The sequence below is a fragment of the Chiloscyllium punctatum genome, chromosome 23 (assembly GCF_047496795.1).
Source record: "Chiloscyllium punctatum isolate Juve2018m chromosome 23, sChiPun1.3, whole genome shotgun sequence".
Taxonomy (NCBI): Eukaryota; Metazoa; Chordata; class Chondrichthyes; order Orectolobiformes; family Hemiscylliidae; genus Chiloscyllium; species Chiloscyllium punctatum.
The window spans coordinates 51476273-51490411 of NC_092761.1; the positions used below are offsets into that span (position 1 = coordinate 51476273).

At 40.4% G+C, this 14139-nt stretch overlaps 1 protein-coding gene across 1 annotated transcript in view; it reads right to left on the reverse strand.

Annotated features, from left to right (window-relative positions):
- The window catches only part of LOC140494071 (suppressor of tumorigenicity 14 protein-like), a 121599-nt gene that overhangs the window by 9376 nt on the left and 98084 nt on the right, over positions 1–14139 (reverse strand). The window contains exons 13-16 of the mRNA XM_072592986.1: positions 10019–10126; positions 9538–9651; positions 9184–9309; positions 1313–1496 (exon numbers count right to left, since the gene is read on the reverse strand). Of these exons, the coding sequence (XP_072449087.1) occupies positions 1313–1496; positions 9184–9309; positions 9538–9651; positions 10019–10126 (532 nt within the window). The remainder of the gene's footprint in view (positions 1–1312; positions 1497–9183; positions 9310–9537; positions 9652–10018; positions 10127–14139) is intronic.

Sequence of the window (14139 nt, forward strand, 5' to 3'; positions counted from 1 at the left end):
CAGCGAAATCGACGTTTCGGGCAAAAGCCCTTCATCAGGGAAACAACTGCAGGCTATCAATTTTATCTCAGTGTGGTGAAAATTTTGGAAATGATAATTCAAGATAAGATTAAGTCATGTGAGAAAATGTGGGTTAAACAAGCAAAAATGGATTTGTTTAGGGCAAATCAGGATTACTTGGAGTTTTTTTTGATGAAGGTAGTGCAGTTTTTTGTGGTCTACAAAGATTTTCAAAGGGCTTTGACATTTGATAATGTCAAGCTGCAGATTTGAGAGTGAAATTGTAGCTCACAGAATGAAAGGAATAGTACCCACATGGGCACAAAAGTGTCTCAGTGGTAGGAAACAAAGTAGTGAGAAAACATTTTTTTGTATAGGATGAACATTTACTGTGGAATTCCTCACAGACTTTCTCCTCAGCTATATTAATTTTCTAGACTTTGGTGTACAGAGCACAATTCCAAATGTGTATATGGTACAAAACCTGGCAGTATTATAGACCGTGAGGAAGATAGTGTGGAATCTCAAAAGTTGGTAGAATGGTTGGAAATGAGGCATATTACATTTTATGCAAAGAAATGTGAAATTATATAAAGGGAGCACAGAAGCAGAGCGATCTCGGAGTAGATAAGCACAAATTGTTGAACATAGCAGGTCAGGTTGCGAGAGCACAAGCATATGACTGAAGCATATTGGCTTCATCATTCTCCTTGAAGAACAGAAGATTGAGAGGAGTTGTGACAGACGTGTTCAAAATCATGACAGATCTGGACTGAATATATAGAGAGAAATTGTTCCCATTGATGGAAGGATCAATAACCAGAGGGCATGTAGAGTTTAAGGTAACGGTTAACATAAGCAATGGCAACCATGAGATTAAAAAAAATGATATAGTGAGTGAATTAGGATTGGAATGCACTGTCTGAAGCATGGGGCATTCAACTGAGGCTTTCATGAGGAAATTGGATGAGTAACTGGCAAGTCCAGTCAGTTCAATCTCAATGGCAGGAAAGGTCTTAAAAACTACTTCAAACAAAATGAATAACTTTTTTTTGCTTTTTCTTTTGTAAGATATAGGCATCGCTGGTAAGACCAGAATTTGTACCTTGTCCCCTTGCTCTCACATTCAGTTATTCTCCATTTCTTCCCTCACCCCACTATCATTTTGCCTCCACCTCCCTCCATATCCTCCACTTCGCCTTCCCCAATTCTGTACCCAGAGATGAGAAAATCCATAATTCTAAACAGAGAACTCTTCTCATTTGCTGCACTGACAGAGATTCTCTATCTTAGCAACTAGTTGAGGACTTACTTGATATCTCTTGCGTCCTGGAAACAATGTGCAGCTGATACAAGCCAACGATTAGATATCACTGAGGCTCCACATACGTTTCCCTTGTTCTTCAAATGGAGGCTGACCTGCCATGGCCATTCACCGGGCTCAGCTGCCACACCTCCCACAATACGAGAGTGCCTGTATGGCCGATATCCACAGCCTGTCGACAAATCAGAAGTCGAAGTTTGAGTGATCAGAGCTCACAGCTTCTGTACACTGCTGAGTTACATTTGCAGCAGATGTAATATTTTCCACATCACGGCACATGACCTAATGGTATAAAGAGCTCAATTTTTCTGCACAGAGCTGGATCACAAGCTCCTTCCCCAATCAAGCCAAGACAATTCTTGATGTGATGGCAATGATATGCTGTCCCTCCTAGGCATTGTGAAAATAAGCAGAAACAAAACTCAGACTTTAAGAATCGGTTTGGGATAACACTCTCCTCCCATCTGTGTAGCTCAGATTCATTCATATCAAGCTATAAGACAACACGAAGGTTTAATTCAACAATTATGCTTTCTGGTTAACTTTAAAATGAACAAAAATAAAGCTATTTAAAATGCAGTTGTGAAATATAAAAACAACAAATTGGATAATGGTTTGCTTAAAAGTCAGCTCAACATTCCCCTTCTCTCACTGTACTACACACTTTCACTGTACCCCATATATGTTGCCATCCTCTATCTCTCATACTGAACACCATCTATGACTGCATCTTCTCTCAAAAACTGAACCCCATCCAACTCCCTTTCTCACTTATATCCTTTTCAATAGAAGGCACAAAAATCTTCCAAAGAATACTTGGTTTCATAAATAGGGGCAGAGAGACCAAAAACAAGGAGGCTGTGATAAACATGGACAAGACATTAGTTTGACTTCAGCTGGAATATTGTGTACAGTTTCTGGGGCCCCACCACAGGAAGGGTATGAACACAGCTGATCAAGTGCAGAAGTAGGATAGGAGTGAGAATAGGATTTGCTAGTGCTGTTGGGGAGGATTTAAACCAATACGGAACGGGAATAGGAACCAATGCAGGAAGTCACAGGGAAGTGAAATGGGACAAAAACAAAGGGCAGTAAAGGTAAAAGTGGAAGGCAGAAAAACTAATGATAAAAATCACAAAGGGCCACACTGCACAAGGATTCTAAAAGGGTATGCTTACGGAATCTTACTATATTAGAACAGCAGATGAGTAGTTCATTATTTTGTTACGTATTTCATTAGAGTTACAGTTAAATTAATTCTTTTGTTTTATTTTGTCTATATTTCAATGATAGTGTATAAATAACGTGTCCTTTGCTTCAAGCCTGGTAGTTTAACCAATCAAATTGCATCTGGAACACAACACCTAATACTTGTCTTTAAAATAAGAAAAATGTTAGGGTCTAGGCTATCTCCTTGAGGGGGTTTGGTCTGGCTCATAACTGTACTGAGGGAGGATGGTACATGATAATCAGCAGGAAATTTTCTTGCCTATGTTTAACCTAAAGCCATGAAGACCTCATGTGGTCTGGAGTCAATGTTGAGGAATTCCAAGGGAATTCCGTTCCAATTTTCTACCACTGTGTCACTGCCTCTGTTGGGTCCATCCTGCTGGTGGGACAGGACATATTCAGGGATGGTGATGGTGGCGTTACAATCATGCCATACAGGCTACGTCAGGCTGTATGTGACATTTTGGCACTAGCTCCAGATGTTTATACAGACTTTGCAGAGTCTACACTGTTGTTTTTGGCTTTGTCATTTCTAGTACCTTGGTCGATGCCAGATGGACCATCCTGTTTCAGTGGACTGGGGGAACTGTTTACATTCTTAAATGGATCAGAAACCAGAGGGCATAGAGGGCAAACAAACACAGTGAAAAGAAACCTTCACACTGTGAGTAGTTAGTATTTGGGTACACTGCCTGAAGTGCATTTAAGGTAGTTGCAATTAGCATTCAAGAGGGCATTATTTCTGTTAATTTCAATTTCCTGCCTTTCCTTGTAAAGGTTGTGAAGGGTCCTGGGGCCTGTCAGAAGCCTTCATCGACTCCTTTTGTGCTGTTTTCACTCTACCCACCTCCTGCACTGTATACTCCTGCGTCCAGTTAATAATCATCTGGGCAATTTCTTGACATAACTTAAACCCCCCTTCAACCGATATATCTCCTGTCAGAGTCCCCATCACAACATAACAGATGATTAATTAAGTTCGAATACTTAAAAAGCTGATATAATAGGCTGATTGCTTTCATTGGTCTGAGCAAAGTATAAAAATCAGCAAGTCATGTTGCAGCTGTGTAGAACTTTAGTTAGGCTACATTTGGAATATTGTACACAGTTTTGGTCACCACACCACAAGGAGGATGTGGAGGCTTAGGAGTGGGTATAGAAACAGTCTGTAGTCTGGTTGGAGGGTGTAAGCTATGAGGAGAGATTGGACAAATTTGGTTTGTTTTCACTTGAACATCAAAGGATGAGGGTGACCTGATAGAAGTTTACAACACTATTAAAGAACACCAGGTTATAGTCCAACTGATTTATTAGGAAGCACTAGCTTTCTGAGCACTGCTCCTTCAGAATTGAAACTAGCATGGTCATTCTAAAAAGATTATAGTCCAACAGGTTTAATTGGAAGCACACTAGCTTTTGGACGCTCCTTCACAGGTGGTAGTGGAGGGCTCAATCCTAACACAGAATTTATAGCAAAAACTTACAGTGTGATGTAACTGAAATTATACATTGAAAAATTGATTGTCTGTTAAACCTTTCATCTGTTAGAATACAGTGATAGTTTGGTATCACCTGATGAAGGAGCAATGCTCCGAAAGTTAGTGTGCTTCCAATTAAACCTGTTGGACTATAACCTGGTGTTGTGCGATCTTTAACTTTGTACACCCCAGTCCAACACCGGCATCTCCAAATCATTCTAAAAGATGAGAGAGTTAAACAATCCAGATCTTTTTCAATAAATCATTTCAGTTACATCACACTGTATACTTTTGCTATAAATTCAGTGTCTTACGATATTTTACTCCACAACCACCTAATGAAGGAGCAGCACTTTGAAAGCTAGTGCTTCCAAATAAACCGATTGGACTATAACCTGGTGTTGTGATTTTTAACTTTGTACACCCCAGTGCAACACCGGCATCTCCAAATCATAACATTATTAGAGGTGTCAATAGTTGAAGTCTTTTGCCTAGGGTATAAATGTCAATTACTATGGGACATTGATTTAAGGTTACAGACAGTAAATTTAAACGAAATGTGAGAAGCAAGTTTTTTTCATACAGAGTGCCTGGAATGCACTGCCAGAGGGTGGTGCTGGAGCCAAGTACAATAGCAACACTTGAGAGGCATCTTAACAGATATATAAACAGGCAGTTGGGTACAGACTGTGCAGACGCAAAAGGTTCTTAGTGTAAAAGAGACCATGTGTCAGCACAGACCAAAGAGCCTGTTTCTGTGCTGCACACTTTTTTTTAATATCCTTTTATAAATAACAACGGGGCATTTATATGGTCTTAACATTATCATGGAGAGATAACAAGGCTTTAAGCGAAGTTGATAAATTTATGAGAATTCTTTGAGGATGTAACAAGCATTTAGGTTTTCAAAAGATGTCACATAAAAGGCTACCACACAGGCAAAGAGCTTGTGATGTTGAGGGATAATATATCAAATAGATAGAGGATTGATGAGCTAACAAGAAATAAAGAACCAGTATAACTAGTTTATTTTCAGGTAGGCAAACTATAGCTAGTGGAATGCTGCAGGGATCACTGATGGGGCTTTAACATTTTCCAACCTGTCGTCACGACATGGCTGAAAGGGCCAACCATGTTGTTGCCAGATTTGGTGACAGCACAAAATCAAATTCTTAGGAGAATACATTGAGTCTGAAATGAGACATAGAGAAGTGAGCCTCAAAAATTTGGTAGCACCATATGTGAAAGTGTGAAGTTGTCCTCTTTGGCATGAAAACAAACAGAAAATAATTTAAGTAGAGATGTATTTTACAATACTGCAGAGAAAGTGATCATTTTGTATGGCCACTGATCGAGTGACTGTCAGTTAATGATGGCCACAGTAAAATTATGGTTAATTTGGATCACATTTATGTGAATATTGACAGGGACGGGGACTCTGACAGGAGATATATCGGTTGAAGGGGGGTTAAGTTATGTCAAGAAATTGCCCAGATGTTTATTAACTGGACGCACGAGGATACAGTGCAGGAGGTGGGTAGAGTGAAAACAGCACAAAAGGAGTAGATGAAGGCTTCTGACAGGCCCCAGGACCCTTCACAACCTAGAAGACCAGCAATGGTCAACACCTTAGACATAGCAAAATTAAAAAACCAGATACAGTCCCTCCAGCAGAAAATGCAAGTTATTAGTAGAACAAGTTAGCAGGATCAGATACGATTAGGCCAGATAAGTCAGGACGCATCCCAGATGACCCTAAATGCAATTAATTTTATGAAGCACCTTCAGGATATGACAAACCTGATCAATGACCATACAGCCACCACTTTTAAGGAGGCACATGAGGCTGAGATACGCTAGCTGAACATTGACCATGGTTAGTACAATTTATTGTAACTTGAAGCACACCAAGTACCAAATTGGGTGTATGGTAAGCAACTTTTTAAAAAAAAGTAGTTGGAGACAAGCTATCCCTCTGTCATCTTAGAAGTCTGACACTAACCAATTGAGTACTGGGCACCCACAATGATGTGGGGAGGGGGTGTGGGGGTGAGGGGGGAGGTGCGTGGGGGGGGGGGGGGGGGGAGGTGCGCATGGGGGTTGTTTGAGGGGGGAGGTGTTGGGGGGGGGAGGTGTGTGTGTTGAGGAGGTTTGGGTGTTGGTGTAGGGTGCTGGTGGAGAAAAGATGTTGATAGTTCAGATTAAGTGACTGGAATGTGAGAATGTGTCGAACTGCCTGACTTGTAAATACAGACAGTACCCACTGGGGTGGGGGGGCAGGGATAGAGGACATGGTGACAGAGAATGTAACAAGTAACACTAAATTAAAGGGAAAAAATGGGAGTTGGTTCACAATTTGAAGGTGTTGAACTTAATATTAAATGTCATCACAAGACAGAAACTTGCAAATTGTGGTTTCAGTTCTTGTGAAAATTAGTTATTATCTGTTTGCCTGCAAATAATCAGTTGTTTTTTGCAATATTCTGCTGTGGGACAGATGCATTACATGGCGACAGCAGTCATGAACTATACCATGGGACAGAAACAGTGCCCTTTGAAGCAACATAATGTAGCCGTCGAAAACGTGACCTCAGACCTCGTTATTGGGAGACAAACCTTGCCTTGGCCAATAACACAAGTGGTAATGAGGGAAAATCTCTAATGATTCAATGCTGATCAAGATCTGTCAACGCATGTTGCCATCGAGTTGCTACTACCAATTCCACACCTAACAGCAGACTGGACACAAATTGCAGAAGAGGGAAAAGGAGATAATCTATCAAACTAAACACACCAAAACAATTAGAATGCATGTTGATAATGTAAATGGAATTTTGAGAGACTCTGCGGCTGTAATATTGATTGTAATACTCAACAAGTATCAGTTCAGAAGGCAGAAAAATTAAATTATATCAAGGTTAGAAGTTGAAGTTGTAACAAAACAGAAGGGACGATTGTTATTATAAAAGGGATCATGTGAATCAAGTCATTAGACTTTTTAAATATATATATATACACACACACACACATAATGCAGATGTAACACACCCACTGGGATTGAAGGTGATCCCATGAGCAGTTAGCAGAATGAAAGGAAAATGACCCTAAGATACCTTTGGATTGATAAGAGGGAGATGTTGGCCAGTGGCTGCTCACACAAAAACAGCAGCTTGTGAACTCAAGTTACTGGAGCCCTAGCCACTGTCTTGTGCTAGCTGGAACAAGTTCAAATCTAGTCAGTTCAGGGGAATGACACAAGGTGTATATCCTTATCTGGTGGAAAAGTAATGAGGTAATTCTAAGAGAGTGTCCTTGGAGTGAGGTTATAGCGGGAAGACACAGGATCACCAGATGAGCCAAAGGAAAAGACAATACAATTGGGTAAGATAATGAAAAAGGATTAGAACAAAGAATTTTGGGCATTCTAGCAGTGAAAACTTTGGAGACCAACCTTTACTGAAGTTGAGGACCCTCTGCTTGGAAGCATAAAGGTTACACAGAGAATCTGGGAATTGCCTAGTCAGCCTGAGCTCCTGTTCTTGGGTTTTAGCCTTTACTTTCAGTGACTGTTAAGTGGACCGTTTGAAAAAGCTAGTGGGTGTGCACATAGATTTGAGTTTTGTATGAACTGCATGCCTGCTTTTAACCCTTTCGTCTGTTTTAACTAACCAATAAATTTGATTCGGACTTAACTCTTTTCCTCTTTGCACTGAGCCAATAACTGTTGCTAAGGGTGGTAACCAGGCAACACTGGCAAGGGCTTTTTTTGCCACACCCATAACTGTTGTTGAACCAAGGGGTGCTTGTGAGGGTCAGCTATTTCAGAGGACAGTTAATGGGCAGCAAGGTGGCTCAGTGGTTAGAACTGCTGCCTCACAGTGCCAGGGGACTGGGTTCGATTCCAGTCTCAGGCAACTGTCTGTAAGGGTTTCCTCTGGATACTCCAGTTTCCTCCCATAGTCCAAAGTTGTGCAGGTTAGGTGAATTGGCCGTGCTAAATTATCCATAGTGTAGGTTAGATGCATTAGTCAGGAGTAAATACAGAGTAATAGGGTAGGGGAATGGGTCTGGGTGGGATTCTCTCTGGAGGGTTGGTGTGGACTTGTTGGGGAAAATGGCCCGTTTCCACACTGGAGGATTCTATGATTCGAGTTAAGGATCAAACATATTGCTGTGATCCAGAATAGGTAAAAACAGATTTCCTTCCCCAAGGATTAGCAAGTAGAATTTTAAAAGACTCAGTTATGAGGAGAGATTGGATAGACCAGGTTTGTTTTTCCTGGAGCAGAGGAAGCTGACGTGGGGGATCTGACTGAGGTAAATAACAATTATGAATGGTATAGAGAGAGTAGATCATGAGAATATTTTCTGCATGGCAGGTGTTTCTGAGACCAGAAAGCATAAATTTAAGGTGAGGAGTAAATGGTTTAGAGGAGATCTGAGAAATTTTTTTTTTCACCCAGCCGGTAGTGGAAATTTGGAACACACTGCCTGAGACAGTGGTAGAACAGGTAGTCTCAACATTTAACCAGCATCTGGATAAGGACTTAAAATGTAATAGGCTATGGACCATGTGTAGGTAGATGGGATTGGTGTAGTTTAGTGTTTGTTGGTCAGTGTAGACATGCAGGGGGAAATTGGTTTAGCTCAGTTGGCTGGGTTGTTGGCTTACAGAGCAGCGGGACGCCAACAGCATCGGTTCAATTCCCATCACCAGTTTGAGGATACTATTAAGGACTCTCCTTCTCAATCTCTTCCACTGTTTGAGGTGATCCTCAGGTTAAATCACCACCAGTCGCTTCTTTCAAAAACAAAGAGCAGCCTGTATGGTCTGGTAAGACTATGGCAATGCAGCAATAGGACATGCAGGACTCTATGACTCTCTTATTTAATGACTATGCTTCATAGTCACCCTCACTAACTTTGAATTCCAAATGTTATTAACGGACACAAAACTTACAAACTGCTGCAATGGTGGAATTTAAATCCATGTCCCGGAGCATTTCCTCTGGATTATTGGTCCAATGATATCCAATACCACAATCAGACCTTATTAAATGGTGATGCAGGCTCAAGGGAACAGGAAAGATTCAGTTCAACCTTAAGTATCAAGCACACAGAAAAGGCTGTGATGCAACAATAAATACTTACTGCAGTTCTGCTCATCTGAACCATCTTCACAATCCTTTGTTCCATCACACTCTGGATTCTTCTTTTGGATGCAGAGACCATTCTTACAACTGTAGGTATTAGAGGTGCAGGGGACCGAACCTTGTTCTACAAAGAGAAAATAAACATTAACTATTCATCAGGCAGCTAATCAGTTTCACAACTCAATACTGCCTCACCAATCACTGCAAGCTTCTTTTAAAAGTTTGCAACAAGGTGGAAGAAGAAAACAATGCCCAGCACTGCTGGCACAGGTACAAGGTGGCTAGAGAAATGCTGTCCCCAAACATTTTCAGGGAAGGCACAACTCAGGAGTGAGATCCTGTTACTGCTTACCATTCTTGCAATCTTTCTCATCGCTTCCGTCTCCACACTCATTAACCTGATTGCATTTTTGTTCCTTAGGGATACACTTTCCATTTGCACATTTCATCTCTTCAATAGTACACTCTGAAAAATACAGAAATGACCAAGCATGAAGTTATTCCAATATCATTCTCCATCCAAAAGTATACCCTGTAGCCTTACGTGGAGAGAAATGTGGAAGAAAATAGGAGAGAGGAAAGTAAAAGTGGTTACTTGATGGGTAGTTCCAAAAGGCACCAAAATGAATTTTCGAAATTTCGGCAATATAAATTAGTAAACTAGCTGAACCAAGAATGGCCACATCGCACAGAAGACGACAGACGTTAGAGGGAAGGGCAATGGAAGAGGTGGAGTGAGGAAGTTACTGAACTAATGAGAAATGTGGTAGAGAATGGCAGATGGGAGAACAGATCAAGGAATTATTGTAGCTATAATGGGTCAAAGTACTTACCGCAATTCATCTCATCACTGTTATCACCACAGTCGTCAACACCATCGCATCTCCAGAACACAGATTTACACAGACCGATATTACACCTGAACTGGTCTTTGCTGCAAACTGCGATGGAGGGAGAAGAAATCAGTAACATAACGGTGTGGATCCATCAACCTCACCCAGGCTTACCTCACTGTTCTTTTGTGGAATTGATTTCTAGATTTTGACAATTTGTTGTGCCAAACAAGTGTTTTCTGACGTCATTCCCAAGTAACAGCTCTGATTTTAAGATTCTTACTTTGTTCTTGATTTCTGCAGAAGAATTTCCACCACACTAAAATCTAACATTTTAAACTTTTGAATTATATTAAAATCTCAAGGTAAGACAAATTGAATTTGTACAGCGTATTCCTCATAATCTGATCTTCTAAGTTACACTTTAAAAAAAACCTGGTGTGTCCAGAATGGAACAGTTCTTCAAATACAATTTGAATCATATTTTTTGCTTTGATAAATCTCACCTGTTCTGCACCATTGCTGACTGATTATTTCTTGTAAGTGTACATTGTGTGTACATGGCCAACTAAATCTCTTTGCTACTCCAGTTACTGGTTTGTCAAAAGTCAGAAAATATTCTAATTTGTCTCAGATTCAAAACAGATGATCTCTTCCTATTACACAGTGCCCGGCCCTGTCTTAGGCTCTCGTGATGCAGTGATACTGTACCTACGTTTGTGCTAGATAGCCTGAGTTCAAGAATTGTGTCATAACATATCTGATCTGGTTAATTAAAAAAAAGCTACAAAGCCCTGTTGGTTCAGGTCATAAGGAGCAGTGTATGCACATTAATTTGATTTAATATACAGAATTAAATCGGTAATCAATAGAAGAAGCCACTTAAGATCTGTCAAGTTCAATTGCCTTCTCTTTTTAGCAGTTTTTCCAGAATGTTCAGCTAAATTAACCATTCCTAACCAGGGGAAAGAGGAAAAGGCAGGCACAGATTGTGGATTGATTAAAGGTCACGCAGAGATCATGACTGTCTCGTTTAGGCCGACAGATGGAGCTATCTGCCTATATTAGGAATCTACACAGTGGCCTACCCTCCATTTTCACAGAAGTAGTGAATTAGTTTTCAACTGCTAATTCCCTAAACTTTGAAATTCCACCCTAAATCTGTCTAGCCACTCTTAGGTCAATCTATAGTGATCACATTTGGTCAACTGTCCTAACTGTGTTAATTTCTGTTTGCGAAGTCTGTTATGAAATACCTTGGGATTTATTCTGCTAGAGTACTAGAGGGTATGAGCTATAAGGTGAGACTAGAAAAACTTGCGTTGTTTTCTCTGAACTAACAGAAGCTGAGCAGAGACTTGATAGAAGTCTATAAAATTATGAGATGCCTAAATAGAGTTGACTGTCAGAATCATTTTTCCCCAGAGTCGAAATGTTTAAAACCAAGGGGCATGTATTTAAGGTGAGGGGAGAAGTTCAAAGGAGGTGTGAGGGGTAAGTTTATTTTTTACACAATGTATGGTAGAAATCTGCAACCCACTGCCAGAGATAGTGGTGGTGAAGGTAGATATGATAAGGATGTTGAAGGGATTTTTAGATAACTACATGAATGTGCAAGCAATAGAGGGATATGGAGCAAGGCAGGCAGCAGGGATTAATTTAGTTTGGTGACATGTTTGGCACAATGTTGTGGGCTGAAGGGCCTGTCTCTGTGCTGTACCATACTATGTTCCATATAAATGCAATTTATTCTTTTAGTAATATCTGTGATACTTTAACTCATCATTATAAACCAAGTCAAACTCTGTTTAGAGAGAAATTGGAGTATCCTATGCTAATCCAGTTTTCAATGGAAAATCTCACCATTGATCTGCAGAACTTCTGCACCGTTGACCTTATTCAAGGACAATTATTCTTAAGACAACAGAAGGAAGAATAATATCAATTATTAAACTGACTTTGCAAAGTTGATGAATTCACAGCTGAATGTATTTCATGCCAACAAGTATTTTGAAGATTCTGTGTAACAGCTATGGTGATAAAAAAATCAAGACATCCCTTTACACAGCAGCAAAGATTGAAATGTATCATGGTGGGACTCAATGTTTAAGCCATTTCAATCAGGACTGCAATGATAAGGTGCTACTAAATTTTCAACAAGATTTAAAAAATTGACAAGAAAAATTCTAGATGCACAAAAGCAACCAACATCATTGAAAATGTTTCAGCTCCAAAACTGCATCTTGAATTACGATATATCTTCTCAGTTGGAACAGATATCTCAAATAAAAGGAAATACTTTTCTTACTATATTTGTTATAGGGTCATAGGAGGGCACAGCACAGAAAGAGACCTTTGGCTTATCGTGGATGTACAATTCAAACAACAAACTAATTATTCTAATTCCTTAGTTTTGTATGCTTTGGCATCGCAAGTGCACTCTAAATGCTTCTTAAATATTCAAGGGTTTTTGCCTCTCCCATTTTTACAGGGACAGTTCCTGATTCCTAACACCCTCTGGGTGAAAAATCTTTCCCTTACATCTCCTCTAAACGTCTGGCCCCGTACCTTTAATCTATGCTCCAGATCAATGATTCCTGTCAAGGGGAAAACTTGCTCTTTGTCTAGCCTATCTATGCCCCTCAATTAAGATAGGAGCAGAAGGCAGCCATTCAGCCCTTCAAGCTTGCTCCACCATTCATCACTATCATGGCTGATTATCCAACTCAATAGCCTAATCCTGCTTTTTCTCCATAACCTTTGATCCCATTCGTCCCAAGTGCTATATCTAGCCACCTCTTGAATACAGGGAGAAAGTGAGCACTGCAGATACTGGAGATCAGAGTCGAAGAGTGTGGTGCAGAGAAAGCATAGCTGGACAGGCAGCGTCCAAGAAGCAGGAGAGTCGACGTTTTGAGCATAAGGTCTTCATCAGGAATGCAGTTGTGGTGAAGATCTTTTGCTCAAAACATTGATTCCCCTGCTCCTTGGATGCTGCCTGACCGGCTGTGCTTTTCCAGCACCATACTCTTCGCCTCCTGAATACAGTCACTCTTTTGGCATCAACTACTTCCTGTGGTAATGAATTCCACAGGCTCACCACTCTTTGGGTGAAGAAATATTCGCTAATCTCCACCCTAAATGGTCCACCCAAATCCTCACACTGGGGCACACCCACCACCAGGAACATCCACCCTGTCTAATCATGTGCCCTCTCAATCTCCTCTGCTCGAAGGAAAACATGTTGTGGAGGTGCCGGTGTTGGACTGGAGTGAAAAAGTTAAAAATCACTCATCCAGGTTATAGTCCAACAGGTTTATTTGGAAGGACAAGCTTTCAGAGCATGACCTGTCAAAGGAGAACTCCGAAAGCTTGTCTTTCCAAATAAATCATAACATGGTGTTGTGTGAACTTTAACGAAGGAAAACAATCCAACCTAATCTCTCTTCATAGCCAAAATTCTCTAACCCAGGCAACATCTTGGTAAATCTCCTGTCACTTCTCCAGTGCAATCACATCCTTCCTTTAATGTGGATTCCAGACTACACATAATACTCCAGCCATGTACAGCTCCAGCATAACCTTCCTGCTTTTAAACTCGAAGCCTCAGCTAATAAAGTCAAGTATACTATAAGTCTTCTTAATTCCTGTCTCCATTTTAAGGAACCAGTGGACATTCACATCAAGATCAATCTAGCACTTCTTAGGTTCCTACCATTCATCACTGACTCTGTTGCCTGTTTTTTCCTGACCAAGTGGATTACCTCACAATTAGCCAGAGTAGTTTGTTGTAAAGATGGAAGAGCCCATGCTAAATAACTGATTTTCCACTTGAAACAACAGCCCTGTTTCGCTTGGCATAGATGCTGCTGATGAACATACAGTTTTCAGCACTATTTTTATGTCAAATTTCCAGCATGCATAAGATTTTGTTTTAATTATGTGATGTTCTTCATTCCAACATAAGACAATCTAGAAGGGAGAGGCCGTGATATAAACCACATTCTATATTACTGATAATGTTTTTGTCTATTCAATTGCAACTTCGCTCAATGCTGAAGCCATTAAATGACAAAAACAATTATGTTGGACACTATTGTCATGTGATTGTTCTGAAGGCT